The sequence below is a fragment of the Anopheles merus genome, chromosome 3R, assembly GCF_017562075.2.
Source record: "Anopheles merus strain MAF chromosome 3R, AmerM5.1, whole genome shotgun sequence".
Lineage (NCBI taxonomy): Eukaryota > Metazoa > Arthropoda > Insecta > Diptera > Culicidae > Anopheles > Anopheles merus.
In genome coordinates, this window is record NC_054084.1 from 27,937,873 (window position 1) to 27,953,566 (window position 15,694).

The 15,694-nt window shown below is 48.9% G+C and overlaps 2 protein-coding genes across 2 annotated transcripts; one reads left to right on the forward strand and one right to left on the reverse strand.

The window, feature by feature from the left end:
• Window positions 1–42: 42 nt before the first annotated feature.
• Window positions 43–9,826, reverse strand: LOC121595588 (vacuolar protein sorting-associated protein 41 homolog). The gene is made up of 15 exons (XM_041919659.1): window positions 9,583–9,826; window positions 9,353–9,490; window positions 8,984–9,275; window positions 8,705–8,903; window positions 8,479–8,633; window positions 8,194–8,383; window positions 7,969–8,109; window positions 5,432–5,902; window positions 4,543–5,336; window positions 4,318–4,442; window positions 2,644–2,688; window positions 1,735–1,807; window positions 1,135–1,324; window positions 793–1,044; window positions 43–716 (listed from the first exon to the last, which is right to left on the reverse strand). Exons 1-15 carry the CDS (start codon window positions 9,592–9,594, stop codon window positions 134–136), a joined length of 3,660 nt encoding a protein of 1,219 aa, XP_041775593.1. The 5' UTR covers window positions 9,595–9,826; the 3' UTR covers window positions 43–133.
• On the forward strand, window positions 6,058–7,602 carry LOC121595845 (beta-1,3-galactosyltransferase 6). Its single transcript, XM_041920126.1, has one exon. The coding sequence runs from the start codon at window positions 6,338–6,340 to the stop codon at window positions 7,547–7,549; it is 1,212 nt and encodes a 403-aa protein (XP_041776060.1). The 5' UTR covers window positions 6,058–6,337; the 3' UTR covers window positions 7,550–7,602.
• Window positions 9,827–15,694: the final 5,868 nt, after the last annotated feature.

A 15,694-nucleotide genomic window follows, 5' to 3' on the forward strand; every position in this document is an offset into this window, starting at 1 on the left:
CAGAGAATATCACAGCCCTTCGAACATGCTACTACGGAGCGATACATTGTGAGGAAATTTTATTACAATTAAACAAAACGGACAAACAAAACCACCACATGCACAACCACCGGGAACGGGACCAGCAAAACGCCTACTTGATGTAGCTGATCGCTTCCTCCACATCCAGCTTCGAGCCGAGATAGATGGGCGATCGCTGATGGATGGACGTCGGCATCACGTCCAGTATCTCCTTGCCCTTGGTCGCGTACGCTTTGCCGCCGGCCTGCGTCACCAGGTAAGCCATCGGGTTGCACTCGTACAGCAGGCGCAGCTTGCCATTCTTGGCCGCAGCCGTCGCCGGATAGATGAAGATGCCACCGTACTTGATCGTACGGTGCACATCCGCCACCATGCTGCCCACGTACCGGGCGCCGTACGGTTTGCCCTTCGCCGGGTCCTTCTTGTCCTTCACGTAGTTCAGCACCGACTCGTCCCACGTGGACGCGTACCCCTCGTTGATGGAGTAAATGTTGCCCCGCTCCGGAATGCGCATGTTGTAATCGGTCAGCACAAACTCGCCGATCGAGGGATCGTACATGAAACCGTGCACCCCGTTGCCGAGGCTGATGACAATCATGGTGGCGGAGCCGTACAGTGCGTACCCGGCGGCCACAATCTTGTTGCCCGGTTGGAGTGCGTCCTGCTCCGAGGGGGTCGTGTTTTCCTTTACCTGTCTGCCAAAAATAATCATTGAAGCGTTATTGAAGATTCTTTCTGCATAATATATTAAACTGTTGCATCGCTACTCACTTGGTAATGGCAAAAATGGACCCAATCGACACGAGACAGTCGATGTTGGAGGAACCGTCCAGCGGATCGAACGACACCACGTACTTGCCCCGCTTGTCCGTCTCGATCTCGATCACGTTGTCGTTCTCCTCCGACACGAGCAGACAGGTGGCGTACGACGATTTCAGCATGTTGATGAAGATTTCGTTCGACAGCACGTCCAACTTTTTCACCTGCTCGCCCTGCACGTTCGTGTCGCCTGAGATTCCTTGCCTGCAAAGAAAAAAAAAGGTTTAAGGACAAATTAAATCGCTGCAGCACCCACACACGGATTAATTGGTTGTGTGCGGCGTTCCTACTTACAGCTTAGCGATGCCCGCCTTCCGCACCGCCGAGCTGATCGCCTTGATCGCGGTCTGGATGCAGTTGAGCAGCTGGGACAGGTCACCGGTCGCATGTTTGTACTTTTTCTGCTCCTGCAGCACGAAGCGCGTCAGCGTCATGCAGTTCGAGTCGAAGGCGGGTCCCTGCTGGGTCATGATTGCGACCGAAGCTAAACAGCCGACCGAAGCAATGGTGCATGATTAGTAGGAAAGTGTTTTCGGCGGAGTGGAAAGTAGAAAAGGCAAACGTGTGGTGGTGGAAATATTATCAGCATGATAACGATCGAGTGTAACGGGGACGTGTTTGGCGTTAGTGACGGGCAGAAACTAGGCAATCCTGTTTGTAACATATGTATTTATATACAACGAAAAGGGAAAGTGTGTTGCTGGTGGTGCTGGTGCTCTGTACATATCTGTAGGCAGGGAGTGGGGTTGTGTTATCATGCAACTAGAAGCCATCGTCATGCCTTTTGGTGGTTGAAATAGGAAGAACTTTGGTTGCAATTATCACTTGAAATCATTCCATCATTGGCAGGCAATTTTACACAGAGACAGCGGTGCCCAGCACACGGTTACGTACGATTAGCCATTGCCGTTTCCCGTTGAAGCACTCCTCCCCGTTGCTGTGGTATCGAATGAGAGGGACGCCCGGTCTGTGCACACCCGTAAGAAGAAAACAAGATACCGTCGTTTATTTCGTGGCAGTAAAACCGCGCTTTGCGCTTTTCACGCTGGCAACGGACGGAGATGGACGGAGATGATGAGATTCCGCTAAGGAAGGGCCCCCCATAATGATAGACGTTTATCAATGGAGGCTTTTGGGAAGGTTGATAAGGACAGTTTCTATGGCTTTGAGGAGTTCGCGCTATGGTTTGCCGGTGGTACTGCTGCTGCTGCCAAGCCAACCGACGTAGCCAGCGTGTAAAGTTTGTTGCTTTCCTATCACCACAGCACAAACACACACACAGCCGGGGTTTTCAGCTTAGGGGTCAAAGCGGGCGGTCAATGTCACCGGTGTGGTAGACACGGTAGACAACCCGACATGCCGTTTTTCTTGTCCGCGTTGTCATGCTTTTCGGCGGGGAGGGGAGAAGAGCTGTGCATGAAATTTGGTTGCGGCACCCCGAAACGGCCTGCAAAACTGGTTGCTGCTCAAGTAGGCGATGAAAACAGGAATCAAAAACCTCGTCTTGATTTGGCTTTTTGGGGGGAATTTGCGGGCGGGCGAGGGGTAACTGCTAAAAATATACCCAAACTCAACACCAAAACACGTAAGAGTGTTGTGTTATGTGCAACCGGGCAAGTGAAACCGGCAGCATGACACGTCGAAAAAGCCAACATAAACAATGCGCCGATACGGTTTGGACGGGTGAAAGGTTAACCGCGTTCCTTTGAACGCTATTGCTAGCTAATCCTACACAGATGATTGTACCTTTGGTCGCTGCTAAAATCACTTTTAAATTACTCTCCGTCGATCGCTAAATCTTACCCGATTCTGAGTAGACTGGGAAAGAGTGTAGTCTAGTAAGCGTGCCTACGCGCGATCGACGACCGAACGTTTAGCCACCTCGTGAAAGTGAACCGTTTTGCGTGGATGCTGTAAGCGCGACACCTGAAACAACACACCCAGCGTACTGTAGGGCCACCGCAAGACTGAACGATTCACTGGCAGGCAAGAAGGATCGTAACAAAAACGACTGGCAGCAGCACTACTACCACGAGCAACGGTAGGGCAAGATCGATGGTTACGTCCATCACAGCGCTACCAAACCGGCATGGCGCTACAGGCAGTACTCTCTCGTGCGTTGTGTGTACGTCACGCTCTAATCTGCGCACACGCTCTTTTTCTCTTGCGGGCACCACACCACGTGTGTGTAGGTGTGAGTACGACACGCAAGTTAAGTCACACATCGCAAGTTGCCTGGAGACCCGTTCGTGACGTGTTGGTGAAAGTTATGTTAGAATTCGGTCTCACCAATCTTATTGGATACACACCCGTAGTACAATCTGATTGGAATATTTTTCACATTGTCGAGTAAGAAAAATCATTTAGCACGGTTTTCATGAAGCGAGCCTCTCTTATCATCGTGCACTTCTTGCTTCATTACGCATTATCACCTTCGCTCACTATCTCTTGACTTTCTTGATCGTCTATGCTTTTCTTGCTGTTACATATATATACAAACACACACACACACACACACACACACACACACACACACACACACACACATCCGTTGCAGACGGAGGCCAAGCCTCCACTCTAAATGACCCTTCATGTGACGCACACTACCAACAAAAACATCATGTTGTTTACCACCGTTTAATCACCACCGAAATGCGGGCGAATGAGTGTGTGTGTGAGAGAGAAAGAGCGAAAAAGAGAGAGATTGGTGATTAGTATTTGAAGTGGATCATAAACACGATTGTCCCCTTCTTCGCTTGAGAGGCCAATAGATAAGAGACAGTGGTTACGCGGAGACAACCCTCGACAGATACAGACAGGCAGAGCATGGCAGTGTGACCCCTGGTGCGGTTAGAAACAAACTTAGAAGTGCTTTTGATTACGCTGTTGTTAGGGATTGGCCAAAAGTGAGGGGCATTTTATTTTTAATTTACCCCATTTATCTCTCAAACACCCTTTGCTTCTAATTTCTTTCGCGCACACAACAAAATGTTCACTAATGATCGCATATTTTGTTATATAGCTTTTTCGTCTTTATGGTGCTTTTGCAAATTTGTATTACATTCTGGCACACCGTTCATCCCCCGTTTTTTTTTTTTTTTGTTTAGCAGCAGTACGATAGCGACAATATGTTGGAATTAATGATTATACTAAGGTTTGAAATTATTCTGTACACATCATGCTTCTCTTTTCTTTTCTTTTTTTTTTTTTGGTTTCGAACATAAATCATAAAAACAAAACAAATTTTCTAAGGCCCTGTAATTTGAGAGAAATGGAAAAAAGCGGAGGAAAACAAAAGATAAAATTCGAGTACAATATGAAGTGGAAACCCCCCGTGTTGGAAACTGTGATAATGTGTCGTTTGCAAACTTTCTGCTTCAATTGTTCCCTCCTCGCTAGTAGGCACATAAATCATACACTCGCGCACGCACACACGAAATTCCTAACCAAAAATAAAAACCAGATCCCCTAAAATGTCCCGGTGCTTCCTAGCTTTTTCGTGTTACAAACTATGCAAATGTCCAGATTGTATTTGTCCAGCAGGCAGGGCTCGTGGAAGTAGTGCCTGCAGTTAAACATCACGATGTCCGTTTTCATGTTATCTGCAATTGGGAGAGATTACAAACATTTCCACATTATTACCCATCCTGCATATGCTGCACCTCATTCCCCCCCCCCCCCCCCCCCGCCCCAAGGTCTTACCCTTCACGATAATATCCCGCCGGCAAACGCCACACACGTGGTCGGGCGTCACGCACAGTGCACCCTGCTGCACCCGCACCAACCGCTCGTGCATGTCGAAGTAGTCCGCGCCCAGTATCTGGTTGCAGCCCTCCTGTATCGACACCTGCAGGCTGTACCCGCACAGCATCTTGATGATCGACTCCTTCAGCCCCTCGATGTCCTGGCCGGGCTTGATCTTGTCCACCAGCAGCTCCGGATTGATAAACCCGGCAATACTGTTCAGCAGCTTCGTCATCACGTGCGGCTTGTCGACCGACTCGTTGATCAGATCGTTCCACAGGTCCATGTCGTCGTGCTCTTTGCAAAAGTCGATCGCCATCGGCACGTCCTGCAGGTTGTGCATGATGATGGTCAGTGCCTCCCGCGTGCTGCCCATCTTGTCGAGCAGATACACCATCTCCGGGTAAAACTTGAGCCCCTGGCAGATGTCGTACGCCTCCTGGATGGGGTAGCTGTTGGAGCGCTTCAGAAACGAGAGCAGCTTGTCCGGCTCGTACCGCGCGTACAGGTTCACCAGCCGCCAGTGGAACTTTTCGTTGCTGGTTACCTTGTCGTACGCGTCCAGGTAGCGGTACAGGTACTGCTCGCAGTGTTCCAGCTCGCGCACCACATCCTCGGCGGGGATTTTGTCCTTCAGCAGCATTGCGATCGCCCGCTCACTGTCCAGCTCGATCAGCTGCACGATGCAATCCTTCACCATGCCGTACAGCTCGTACGTGGTGATCAGCTCGAACACGTCCTTGTGCTGCAATCTGTATGGGGAGTTTTGGGGAGTGGGAAAATGCGGGGGCAAACCATTTAGAACCAATAGCCAAGTTTTATGCCAGCACAAAGCGCCGCCACTTACTTCAGATACATGGTCAGTGCACGATCAAACTCCTTCTCGTGCGTGTACAGTATCGCCAGCGCTTCGAGCAGAATGTTTGCATCCTTCTTGTTGAAATGGTCGTTGACGGCGTTTATTACCGCTTTCGTGTTGTACAGGCGCGGCGGCCATTCCTTCACCAGCTGCAGGAAACCGTTCGGATCGAGCTGCAGATACTCGTACAGCACCATCTCGTACACGTGCGGGTTCAGCTTGCACGCGTCCGTGATGGGAATGTAGCTGCTGACGGAGCGCAGCTGCTTCACCTTCACGAACTTGTACACCTCCTCCTCCCACAGCTGTTTGTCGGTGCCGAACACACGCTGGCAGAGCCGGGCCGCCTCGTCAAAGTGCTGCAGCGATAGTAGGTGGTCCAGGTAGAGCCGGGCGACGGTAATTAGCGAGTATTTGCCGCCGTGCGTTGCTATCACATCCATCGCTTGTTCGAATTTGCTGCACAGGAAGAGGACAGAACAATCGATTAGAAATGAATTCAACGGTGTTTTTCGCGGATTTTAAATCTTTTGAAATGTTTCACCCCCGTACAGCGCTCCATCGGATGAAATATTTCAACGCTACACCTGTTTGCCAATCAGCTGGCACGCACACTACGACAGCGCGCAGTCCGGGTTTGACAGCAGGCGTACCTGTCACAGCGTGCGACAGAATATCACACAAGAAAGCAAAACACACACACCAAACAGTTCGAAGACGCATCACACACCAAAATGCAGCTATTTTACAGCCGCGGCTAGTGTTTTGCAAGGGGTGCACAGTTCCTCATGAAGCATTGCTCGTTCTTGTTCCATCGGGGCAACCAATAACATCATTTTACGCGAGTGAAGCAAACTACGTGTGACTCACGGCCGCCCGTTCTCGGCGTCGCGGATGCCGTCACTGCGTCGCACAATGGCTCTCACGCGGTACCATCTGCACAAGCGAAACTGTGTCGGCATCTTTCCCCTCCTGTGTGCCTTCCTGTGTGGCGTGCTGCTTACGGCACTGATTGCCAACACCAGCCCAACCTGCAGCCCGACCGGGCGCGTGTACGAACCGGAAAATTCCTACTTTCTCATACTGCTGATCGTGACCGCGCCCGAAAACTTCGAGCGCCGCAGCACGATCCGCGAGACGTACCTGAACCTGCGGCCGCGCATGATCAACGAAAGCTACCAGGAGGAGCTGATCCACATTCCGCCGCTCAACGAGCGGGGCCACGTGCAGCTCGAGTCGGTCGCAACGCAGCGCCAGCTGCTGGGCAATTATCGGGCCTGGCAGCAGAAGCCGATCAAAAACATCAAGGTGATTAACTTCAAGATCAAGCCGCTGTTTGCGATCGGGCTGTACGGGCAGCCGAAAAACGTGCGCCGTGCCATCTACGAGGAGCAGCGCGTGTTCGGGGACATTCTCGAGCTGGAGCAGCTGCAGGATTCGTACGCGAACCTGACGGCCAAGGTGCTGCACAGCATGCGGAAGATTGACGAGAAGTATGACTTCAAGTATCTGGCCAAGCTGGACGACGACACGTACGTGAAGCTCGACCTGCTCGCGGAAGATTTGCTCAGCTACTACGAAAAGCTGCACCAGGTACAGCAGCAGCAGCAGCAGAAGACCGAGAACCACCACAAGGGCGCTCCACTGCTGGAGCTGTATTGGGGCTACTTCCGTGGGGCGGCCACGATACAAAAGCACGGCGTGTGGCAGGAGAACGACTACACGCTGTGCGATCGGTACGGACCGTACGCGTTGGGCGGTGGGTACGTGCTGTCCAAGGGGCTGGTCTCGTACATCGCCACGTACGCCGAGCAGCTGTCGCTGTACAAGAGCGAGGACATTGCGGTCGGCACGTGGCTCGCACCGTTCCGCAACATTCACCGCCGGCATGACGTGCGGTTCGACACGGCGTGGAAAGCGCGCGCCTGCAAGGACTACCACATGCTGCTGCACAAGCGTACCGCGCGGCACATGCGCGACCTTTACGCCGGGGAGCTGTGCACTCACGAGGAGGACCAGCCCGACGGCAAACCGGCCGCACTACCGAAGGAGTATTTCTACGACTGGACGCAGCCGCCGAGCTCCTGCTGCAAGACGGCAGTATAGGGTCGCCGATGGCAATGGCGCAACCAGCACGCAGACGAGACGAAGTAAGATAGTAATGCAATGCAAAGGCGTTTGCATTGTGATGAGCGGGGTTTTGTACATAACAAACACACGCGAAGAGGGAGCATTTTGAGTTGAGGTGTGTTTGGTGGCAGTAAATCTCTCATTTACAAGGCAAGGCTGCCGGTCCCACTTAGTATGTAAGCATTACACACACACAACAAAACCGACCAGCTGAGGCAGCATCTCACCATTAGCGTTAGCGGGAGACACGATTGAACAGTAAAATCGACAAATCACATCGGCAGCAATTTGCGCACGAACCAGTTGACTTAAAGCGAAATAAATTATTTGTACTAAAAAAAAGCCCCCTTATACCTTTCCTTACTTCGAATATAAAAAGGGAAAATGTAACTTACCCGTGCTCTATCAACCACTGGACACGATCGTCCGTTTCGTACAGGTTGGCCACCACGACGTCCTTTGGCGACACGATAAAATACTGGTTTTCGTCGATCAGACAGTCCAGATGATAGTCGTCACACTTGTACTCCTCGTAGCTGTCCACGGCAAGGGCAGACGAAAAAAAAACGGCGTTTAAAATGGCAGCTTTCGGCTGGGTTACCGGCCGAATCCTTACTTACCCTCGCATCGATAAGCTGTCAGTGCAAATTTCAATGTAATCACTCGCGTTGTACTGCAGCACGCACAGGATCGGCCGCAGGGCTTTGTTCGTTTCGGAGTCGCGCTCCTTCGCATACCCCAGCACGACCAGCTGGTTCGTTTCCAGCGGCGCGATGCCACAGATGAAAAAGTCCGTCTGGAATGTGGACACTTCAATCGGGAGCGGGGAAGAAGAGAACGATAGGAAGTTAATAAATACATCACCGCAAGCCATGTGTCGGCACACTGTCTGGGTCACGGCTTACTCGGATCGACGATGTGCACGGGAAGGTTTCTGGTGGACACTTCGACGGCGTTTCGCTTTCGTATCACACATATTCGCACCGTGTCGACCCATCCGATCAGCAGCGTCGTTGCGTTGGACCAGTTTAGATTGCATCGGTAGTCGGTTAGTTTTCCTCTGCGGCAAATAACAAATTTTAAAGGATTTTAATTAAAAGAACTACTTTGTGGGGGACGCCTTCCGCTTACTCTTTCGGCTCTTCCCATTGGATGAATCCTAGTGAGCATTTTTCGTTCAGATCGTACACGTGAATGCCAAGCGAGCTAGCCCACGCGACAAACTGTCCGTTCCATTTGATCGCCGTCACCTGACCCTCCGAGTCGCTCAGGATGGTTGACTTTAAGCCCTTCAGGAACGTTTTCTCGTACATTACCAATTTGTTATCGCCTGTCGGCGGAAAAAGAAGGGGTGAACTCGCATTAATTACACTATTACGCGATATCTTCTACACCCCAAACGGTGCTTACCTATGATGAATCTTTTGCCCGACCCGGACCGATTGTGGTTCGGGTCCAGCTCGACCGCCTTGATAATTTTGCCCGTCGACAGCACCTGATTGTTTTCGTCCGTGTACAAACCGCTAATGATAACCTTCCCATCGTCCGAGCAGGTCGCGATCTGTTCGCCCCGACTGTCGACGGAAATTCGGTTCACGGACAGGATGTGCGCATTTTCCTTCCGGTTGATGACCGTGTGCACACAGTTACCCTGATGGTCCAGCATATGTATCCGGCCCCAGTGTGTTCCTAGGCAGAGGAACTATAACACCATAATAGCGATGGTTGTATTAGAGGTTTCGCCGATTCCGATTTCGCCCGATTACCGCCAACACCTACCCGCGGATGTACCGCAATGCAACTGATCGCTTCCTCGCTGAGAATGTTCTTGATGTCGTTCGAGAGGCGAACGTACTTCAGCTTCGGTTCCACATCGTCCTCGGTCAGGCTGCAGGACTCTGCCGACTCCGGATCGTGCTGGTGGGAAGGATGAGCACCATTTCGGGAATTATCATATTGAGTGCGGGGGAAAGGGACAAATTTTTTGCTTGCGCATTCTGTTACTTTACCGAATCAACCATCGTCCTCCGTTTCACAGTGACCAAACTCCTATGGTCATCTGATAGGGCGAGATGCCTGTTTTGCTTTTTTTTACCTATCGGATACCGTTGGCACACACACACAACATACACACACACACCACACACAAAGCAAAAGGCTTCCCTGGAACCGAATGGGCGGTGGGAGTCAATCCGGAGTGCACGTAAAACAATGAGTAAGAAAGTTTTGCCCAAAAGCAAAATAGAATCCCTTTTGCACTGCACTGACAGCTGGAAAGATGTTTATTTTGATTGTATCTGGACAGTGGTCGGCGACACTGCGACTGCGACTCAAACATGCGTGACAGTATATAAAACAATTATTGTTATATGTTTGGGAAACAAAAGAGTTAAATTAAATTTAATTGTTAAACTGGTGAGCTTCTTTAATTTTAACATGCACTTAATGAGCTTTTCAACTCAGAAATCGAATGTTGTTGTTAAAATTTCATTGGGGGTGTGCACACTGGGAACTTGGTTTTGTGAAATGGTGAAACTTAAATTATTAGTGAAATATTTCAAAAATTGAAATATTAGCCGTTGGTGGTTTGTGTCTGTGGTAATGCCAGGTACATGTACTCCCCGATATACACTATTAATGCGGACAGGAGGCAATACCGTATTTCGAATATTAGCGTAGGCCGGATTTCGAGATTTTCAGTTAAATTAAAACGCATTTTCGTGTAATTTTGCTTGAAGTCGTAGGTTTTAGTCACTATTTTTTTAATTTGATCTGATTCCAACCGAAGATTGCAATTTTGTACCTTTTAAAATGGTTTAACGAAACGAAAAGGGGATTTAGTTTGCATTTGACAATTGATGTATCAAATCAGTACAATTTGCTCAAAGAACTGTCAAATTTAGAAAATCGCATATATCGAGATGGCGTACATCGAGTATGGCGTATATTGGGTAATACCTGTACAGTGGAATCTCTTCCTACGAGAATAATCGTTCTAATATATTTTTTAAAATTAAAATATATTCACTAAAATTTTGTTTTACGGAAAATTATATTTCATATCCAAGAATGAGGAATATAAAACTGGGCTTGATGGATTATTTTAATTTGGTAGCTATGTTATTTTAAAAGTCATTTTACAGTTGATCTTTCTGTATCCTCCAGCACTCCGGCCGACTTAATAAAGTTGCCGACACATTTGAAAGATCCACTTATTTTATTTGTTTTCTAGTTAAAAAACCGAGGAGAATTCAGACTTCACCAGAATGTGTCGAAAGAAACGAATGTTTGATAATTATTTCCTTAAAAAAATACCAATCTACAGGTTTCATGCATGCTAAGGGAGACGCTAATTTCCAGATGAAATTAACTATAATAATCGGCATTATATTTGAAGCAAATGGGATGAAATCAATCATTCCATCCCGTACAACGCGTCGTTACAGATTTATTTGCGTTATCAAACGCCTTTTTTTATTGTGTGCCCTACACTGAACCGCTCCCTGAACTGCAATTATCAGATGGTAGTACCCCAAAATTGCACCTTTATCGCACTAAAAGTAGACTCCTCCAAAAAACAAGAAGCAATAAAAAGAGCGAGGCGTCCCGTCAACGAATCCAGCGCTGATAAGCCAAAACAGCACGGCAAGTACACACATCAAGCGAATAGCAAGGAGGAGATAGAGCCACTGGTAACTCTGGTTAAGATGCGTTGGTTACTATACCGTTGCTAAGGTCAAGTCCGTTGGCGAGGACGCATCGGACATAAGGTAAGACGTTCGAGAGAGAGAATGTGTGTGTGTGTGTATATGTTTGTATGCGAGAGTTGCGAGCTACTTTAATTACCACGCCTGCTCGATGGAGACGGCTGGTAACTTGTAACTGCTGCTGCTGCCGCTGCCGCTGCTGTGGACTAACGCGGCAGACCAGGAAGAACATCAACAACATATCAGTATACCAACACCACTACCACCGCCACACTTCGGTATGGTGTGATAGCTTGCAGCAACAGCTGATTCTGCTTGGCCGGCGCGTCACGCCGACTACAGATGATCACCGGACCCGTCCAATTTCGGCGCATCTCATCGTAGGGACAATGTTGTTTTTTTTCTCGCTTTGCTTTTTGCTACCGCATGTTCTTAAAGCTGCTGATTAACATGATAATAATGGTGCACACACACACACTCACACACCCCATCGTACGATGTGCAGCACAATTGACTGCGTGGCCAGCAGTCGAGCTAATCCACTGCCATTTAACGGCCACAGTGGCAAGTGGACGTTTGGGATGGAATATGCAGTGGAATTGAAAGGAATTTAGATTTCGGGAAGTCCCCTCGTCGGGACACATAACATATTGAATCATAAATTTGCTGATTGATTTGAAATTCACTAACCACCTCATTCATGTTTAAACATCCTCAGTCGCTGACGTCAAATCGAGGTATTCGCTTAGCAGTGAACTTTGCATATGGATTCATCCCCCAACCGTCCTTCCTTTCGCGCCTTTTACGTAGATTGCACTCATCTCTGCTACCCACAAGCACACAGGGAAACATGCAGGAAAGTTTTCCAAACACATTCCCACCAGTGACGTACACGGATCGACGAGGAGCGTAGCATGCTTTGCGGTGAAAACAAAAAAATGGTAAACATAATAATGTTTCTCATCCCACAACCCTCGGGTTCGGGTTGGGGACGCACTAAAGTCACATTGAGACTCGCAGGCCACCGTACAAACGCGAGATCGTCGAGTTTCGCCGCCGATCGTCGAAACAGCTGATAACGGGGTTGATGTTGCTGTTGTTGTTGTTGTTGTTGTTTTTTTTTCTTTCCGTTACGGGATCATGCCTTTAACCTTCGCCGTGCAACGCTGCCGGGCATCATCTCTGGAGGAGGTTTGTGGGTTCCTTTTTTATTACAATTACATAAGGCTTGGAATTGAATTGAGCAAGACACGAACCGGGCACGCTCATGCGAATGATCGGCTGTTCCGAATAAGCACGGGCAAGAGTGATATTCGCGTGGCTTTCTGAATTATTGGCAGGATGATGAAAGATGGTGAGCTTGTTTCCTAATTAAAGCACCATTTTTTTTACAAACAAACAAGTTTTAAGGCCTTCAAGAACGTCCGGTAATGTCCAGGTACCAACTCTTAGCAGAGCGATGTACGCCTCCTATCAGGAAATCGAGATCCTCTTGATTTTGCGTTGTTACGGACGTTGGAATAACGAGTTTTTGAATTTTACAATTCCAGAAACTTTCCAGACAAGGTCTAGCAAGATCCAGAGTCGGTGTTGGAAGGTTTTTTACTTCAATCATTGAATTCTAGTGACAGTGTATGTGCTTCAGACTCAATGCCAGACGCAAACCTCAGTCTGTAGGACGCTTGTCCTGTTTGGCACTGTGTGAAGAGGTGCGCTGTGAGCTTGGGGAGCAGGATCAGGTGAAACAGGTGCTGTAGGAGTTAGTTTGAAACCAAGCACAGAGAGTTGTAACCTTAGATAATGCTGTTTTCTCAACATCAGTATCAACATTCGCATCTTGAGGCTGGTCTGGTGGTACATTCGTCAACTCGTACGACTAAACAACATGCCCGTCATGGATTCAAACCCCGAATAGATCATACTCCCATACATGCAGGAAATTCACTATCCTGCTATGGTAACATCCTGCTATGGTGCATGCAGGAGATTGACTATCCTGCTATGGTAACAATGAAGTCACTGTAATCCAAGCCCACTTCACTATCGGGTACTGGTAGGCCTTGACCGACAACGGTTGTTGCACAAAAGAAGAAGTTAGCATCTTAGCCATGCTGGCACAACAAGCTGTATTTTCTGGAATTCTTCTAGGTCCGTCAAGCTTTCATTCAAAAACCCTCAACTTCAATCTTTCTGTAATACTTCAACGAAAATTCTGCTTACCATCTGTGTGTGAGCACCCTTCTAGAAAGTTCAAATAAAAGTTATTATTTAATGAATTGCATGCAAAACCTTAACTTACTGTTTACGCTTGAAAATTCTGCAACGGTACCCCGCCGCATGTACTCGCCAGTAAGCGCGACATTGAACTTGAAAGTGGCTGTAAGTTCTCCGTCCCTTTCTTTGCGCACCCTTTTCCCACGGAGGCCAACAAAACCAGAGACGTTTGTTTGCGCTCTTTCTCTCTCCCTCTCCTACACTTAAACTCTCCAACTGTCCAACTTGCGCACCGGCTAGATACACCTGGCCTACTACCATGAAACAATCACGTTGTTTGTAACAAATAATGCTGCTTTTCTTACTTTTCTAAGCTTTTTCTCCTTGTTCGAAAAAAACAAACATTTTAAAGTTATGAAAAATTCGTTAATTCAAAAACCTGCAAAAAACCCCTGATTTCGTCCAGGAGCTGGGAATGTTTTCCTAGGTGGTCGGGAGGCGTTGGGGGACGCAGGGCGCACACACACCCTTTCAAGCCTGTTGCTATTTCATCTTCGCGTCTCTTTCGCGTAAATCATATGATTTCCTTTGCCACAGAGAGAGAGAGAGAGAGAGAGAGAGAGCGGGGGCAATTGTAGCCCCGTCGCCATGAGGGGAAGCCATCCGATACATAACCTACAGCAAGAGGAAAAGAAGCAGGCACCACCAGAAGCACACAGTTCCAGACACAAAAGAGCGAACCTTTCTGCCCCGGCGTACTCTCTCAAACCGTCCTCACTCTCTATCTCTCTCACTCTCTCTTTCTCGCTCGAGACCCGGTTTCGGTTGAGTCATGCGTGGTAGTGTGCGAATATCGCGCGCATATATTCACAAAACCAACCGACCTTCCGATTGGATATCGGGCAGTGGTCTGACATCAGGCGGCGTCTTTCCCATGCCTCCCCATTCCTTTGCCACCGGCCACACAGCCGGCTACGGTGCTGCTCCACCTGGTCGCCCGGAGACGAAGCGTCAATCATCCCCGGTGCGCCTCGGTCCCCAAAGCTAAGGGGAGTTTGTGGAGGAGTCGCCTTCACTACGTCATTTGCCAAGCAACTGTTTCTGTTGGTTTACACACGAACACCGGTTCAGTATCGCGTACTCTCTTTCGCACTTTCACGCATTGCCTACCATGGCTGGTGGTGGTGAATTGCATTTGGGCGATAGTTTTGCAAAACACGGGGTTTGGCGGAAAGGGATTGGACACACGAAAGCCCTTCAACTCCTGATATGGCCGAGTGTCCCAGCTAGTAGCGTCATTTTCGGCCGTGGGTCGCCGGTAGAATGTCACCGCTATATGTACGTTGTTCGAGCGTGTGTGGCAGCAGTCCCATGCATGGTGGAGCATCGAATTGCATCAGGAATTACATCAGGAACAACAGCAGCAGCGTCAGTTTGGGGATCAAAGCAACGGTTGAACTAGTTTGCTCGCTGCGCAGGGGGTTGTCATGGTGCGGCGGTACCGTTTTGTTGGGTGTTTCCTCACCTTGAGAAAAGTGATGGACATGTGGCGGACGGTTTGCGCATCATATGATTCACAGGCGCTTTACCGTTCTTAGTGGTCGCAAGGGAAAAAGTATGTTGATTTTTTTGATTGATTGAAAAGTTATTAGCAAAAATGAAGCAGTGCGTGATTTAGAGAGAAAGCAACATTTTATGTACAATAACAATCCAATTTTGGGAGAGATTGCAAATCGTGCGTTTTCTTTGAATTCTTGACACACACACACACACACACACATGAAAAACCGGCAACACGCGCGCTTCCCTTCAGCATCTTTGTTGTTGTTTGCCGATTTTTTTTTCTTTCTATTCTTCAACAGCGCTGCGAGAATTTTAGCATCACCACACCCTGGCGCGCGCCTCTACTACACACGCTTCTCGCTTCCGCAAACTGTGTCGCGGCAACACGCGCTATCTCTGTGTTGGTACATATCGTACGATATTTTCGAAAGCACTCCATCTCGCTTTGCTCGATACGGCGGGCCCGTTCGCACGTTCGCACGGTTGCCTGGAGAAGAGAGTGAGCGAGAGAGCGAGCGGGCGAATGAGATATGTGCAGGTGGAGAAAGAAATCGGCTTCTCGCACTGCCATTTGCTCCCGCTCTGGTGTGCGATTGTTGGGGGAAAATTCCGTCCCTTTCTTCGGTTTTCGTCTGCC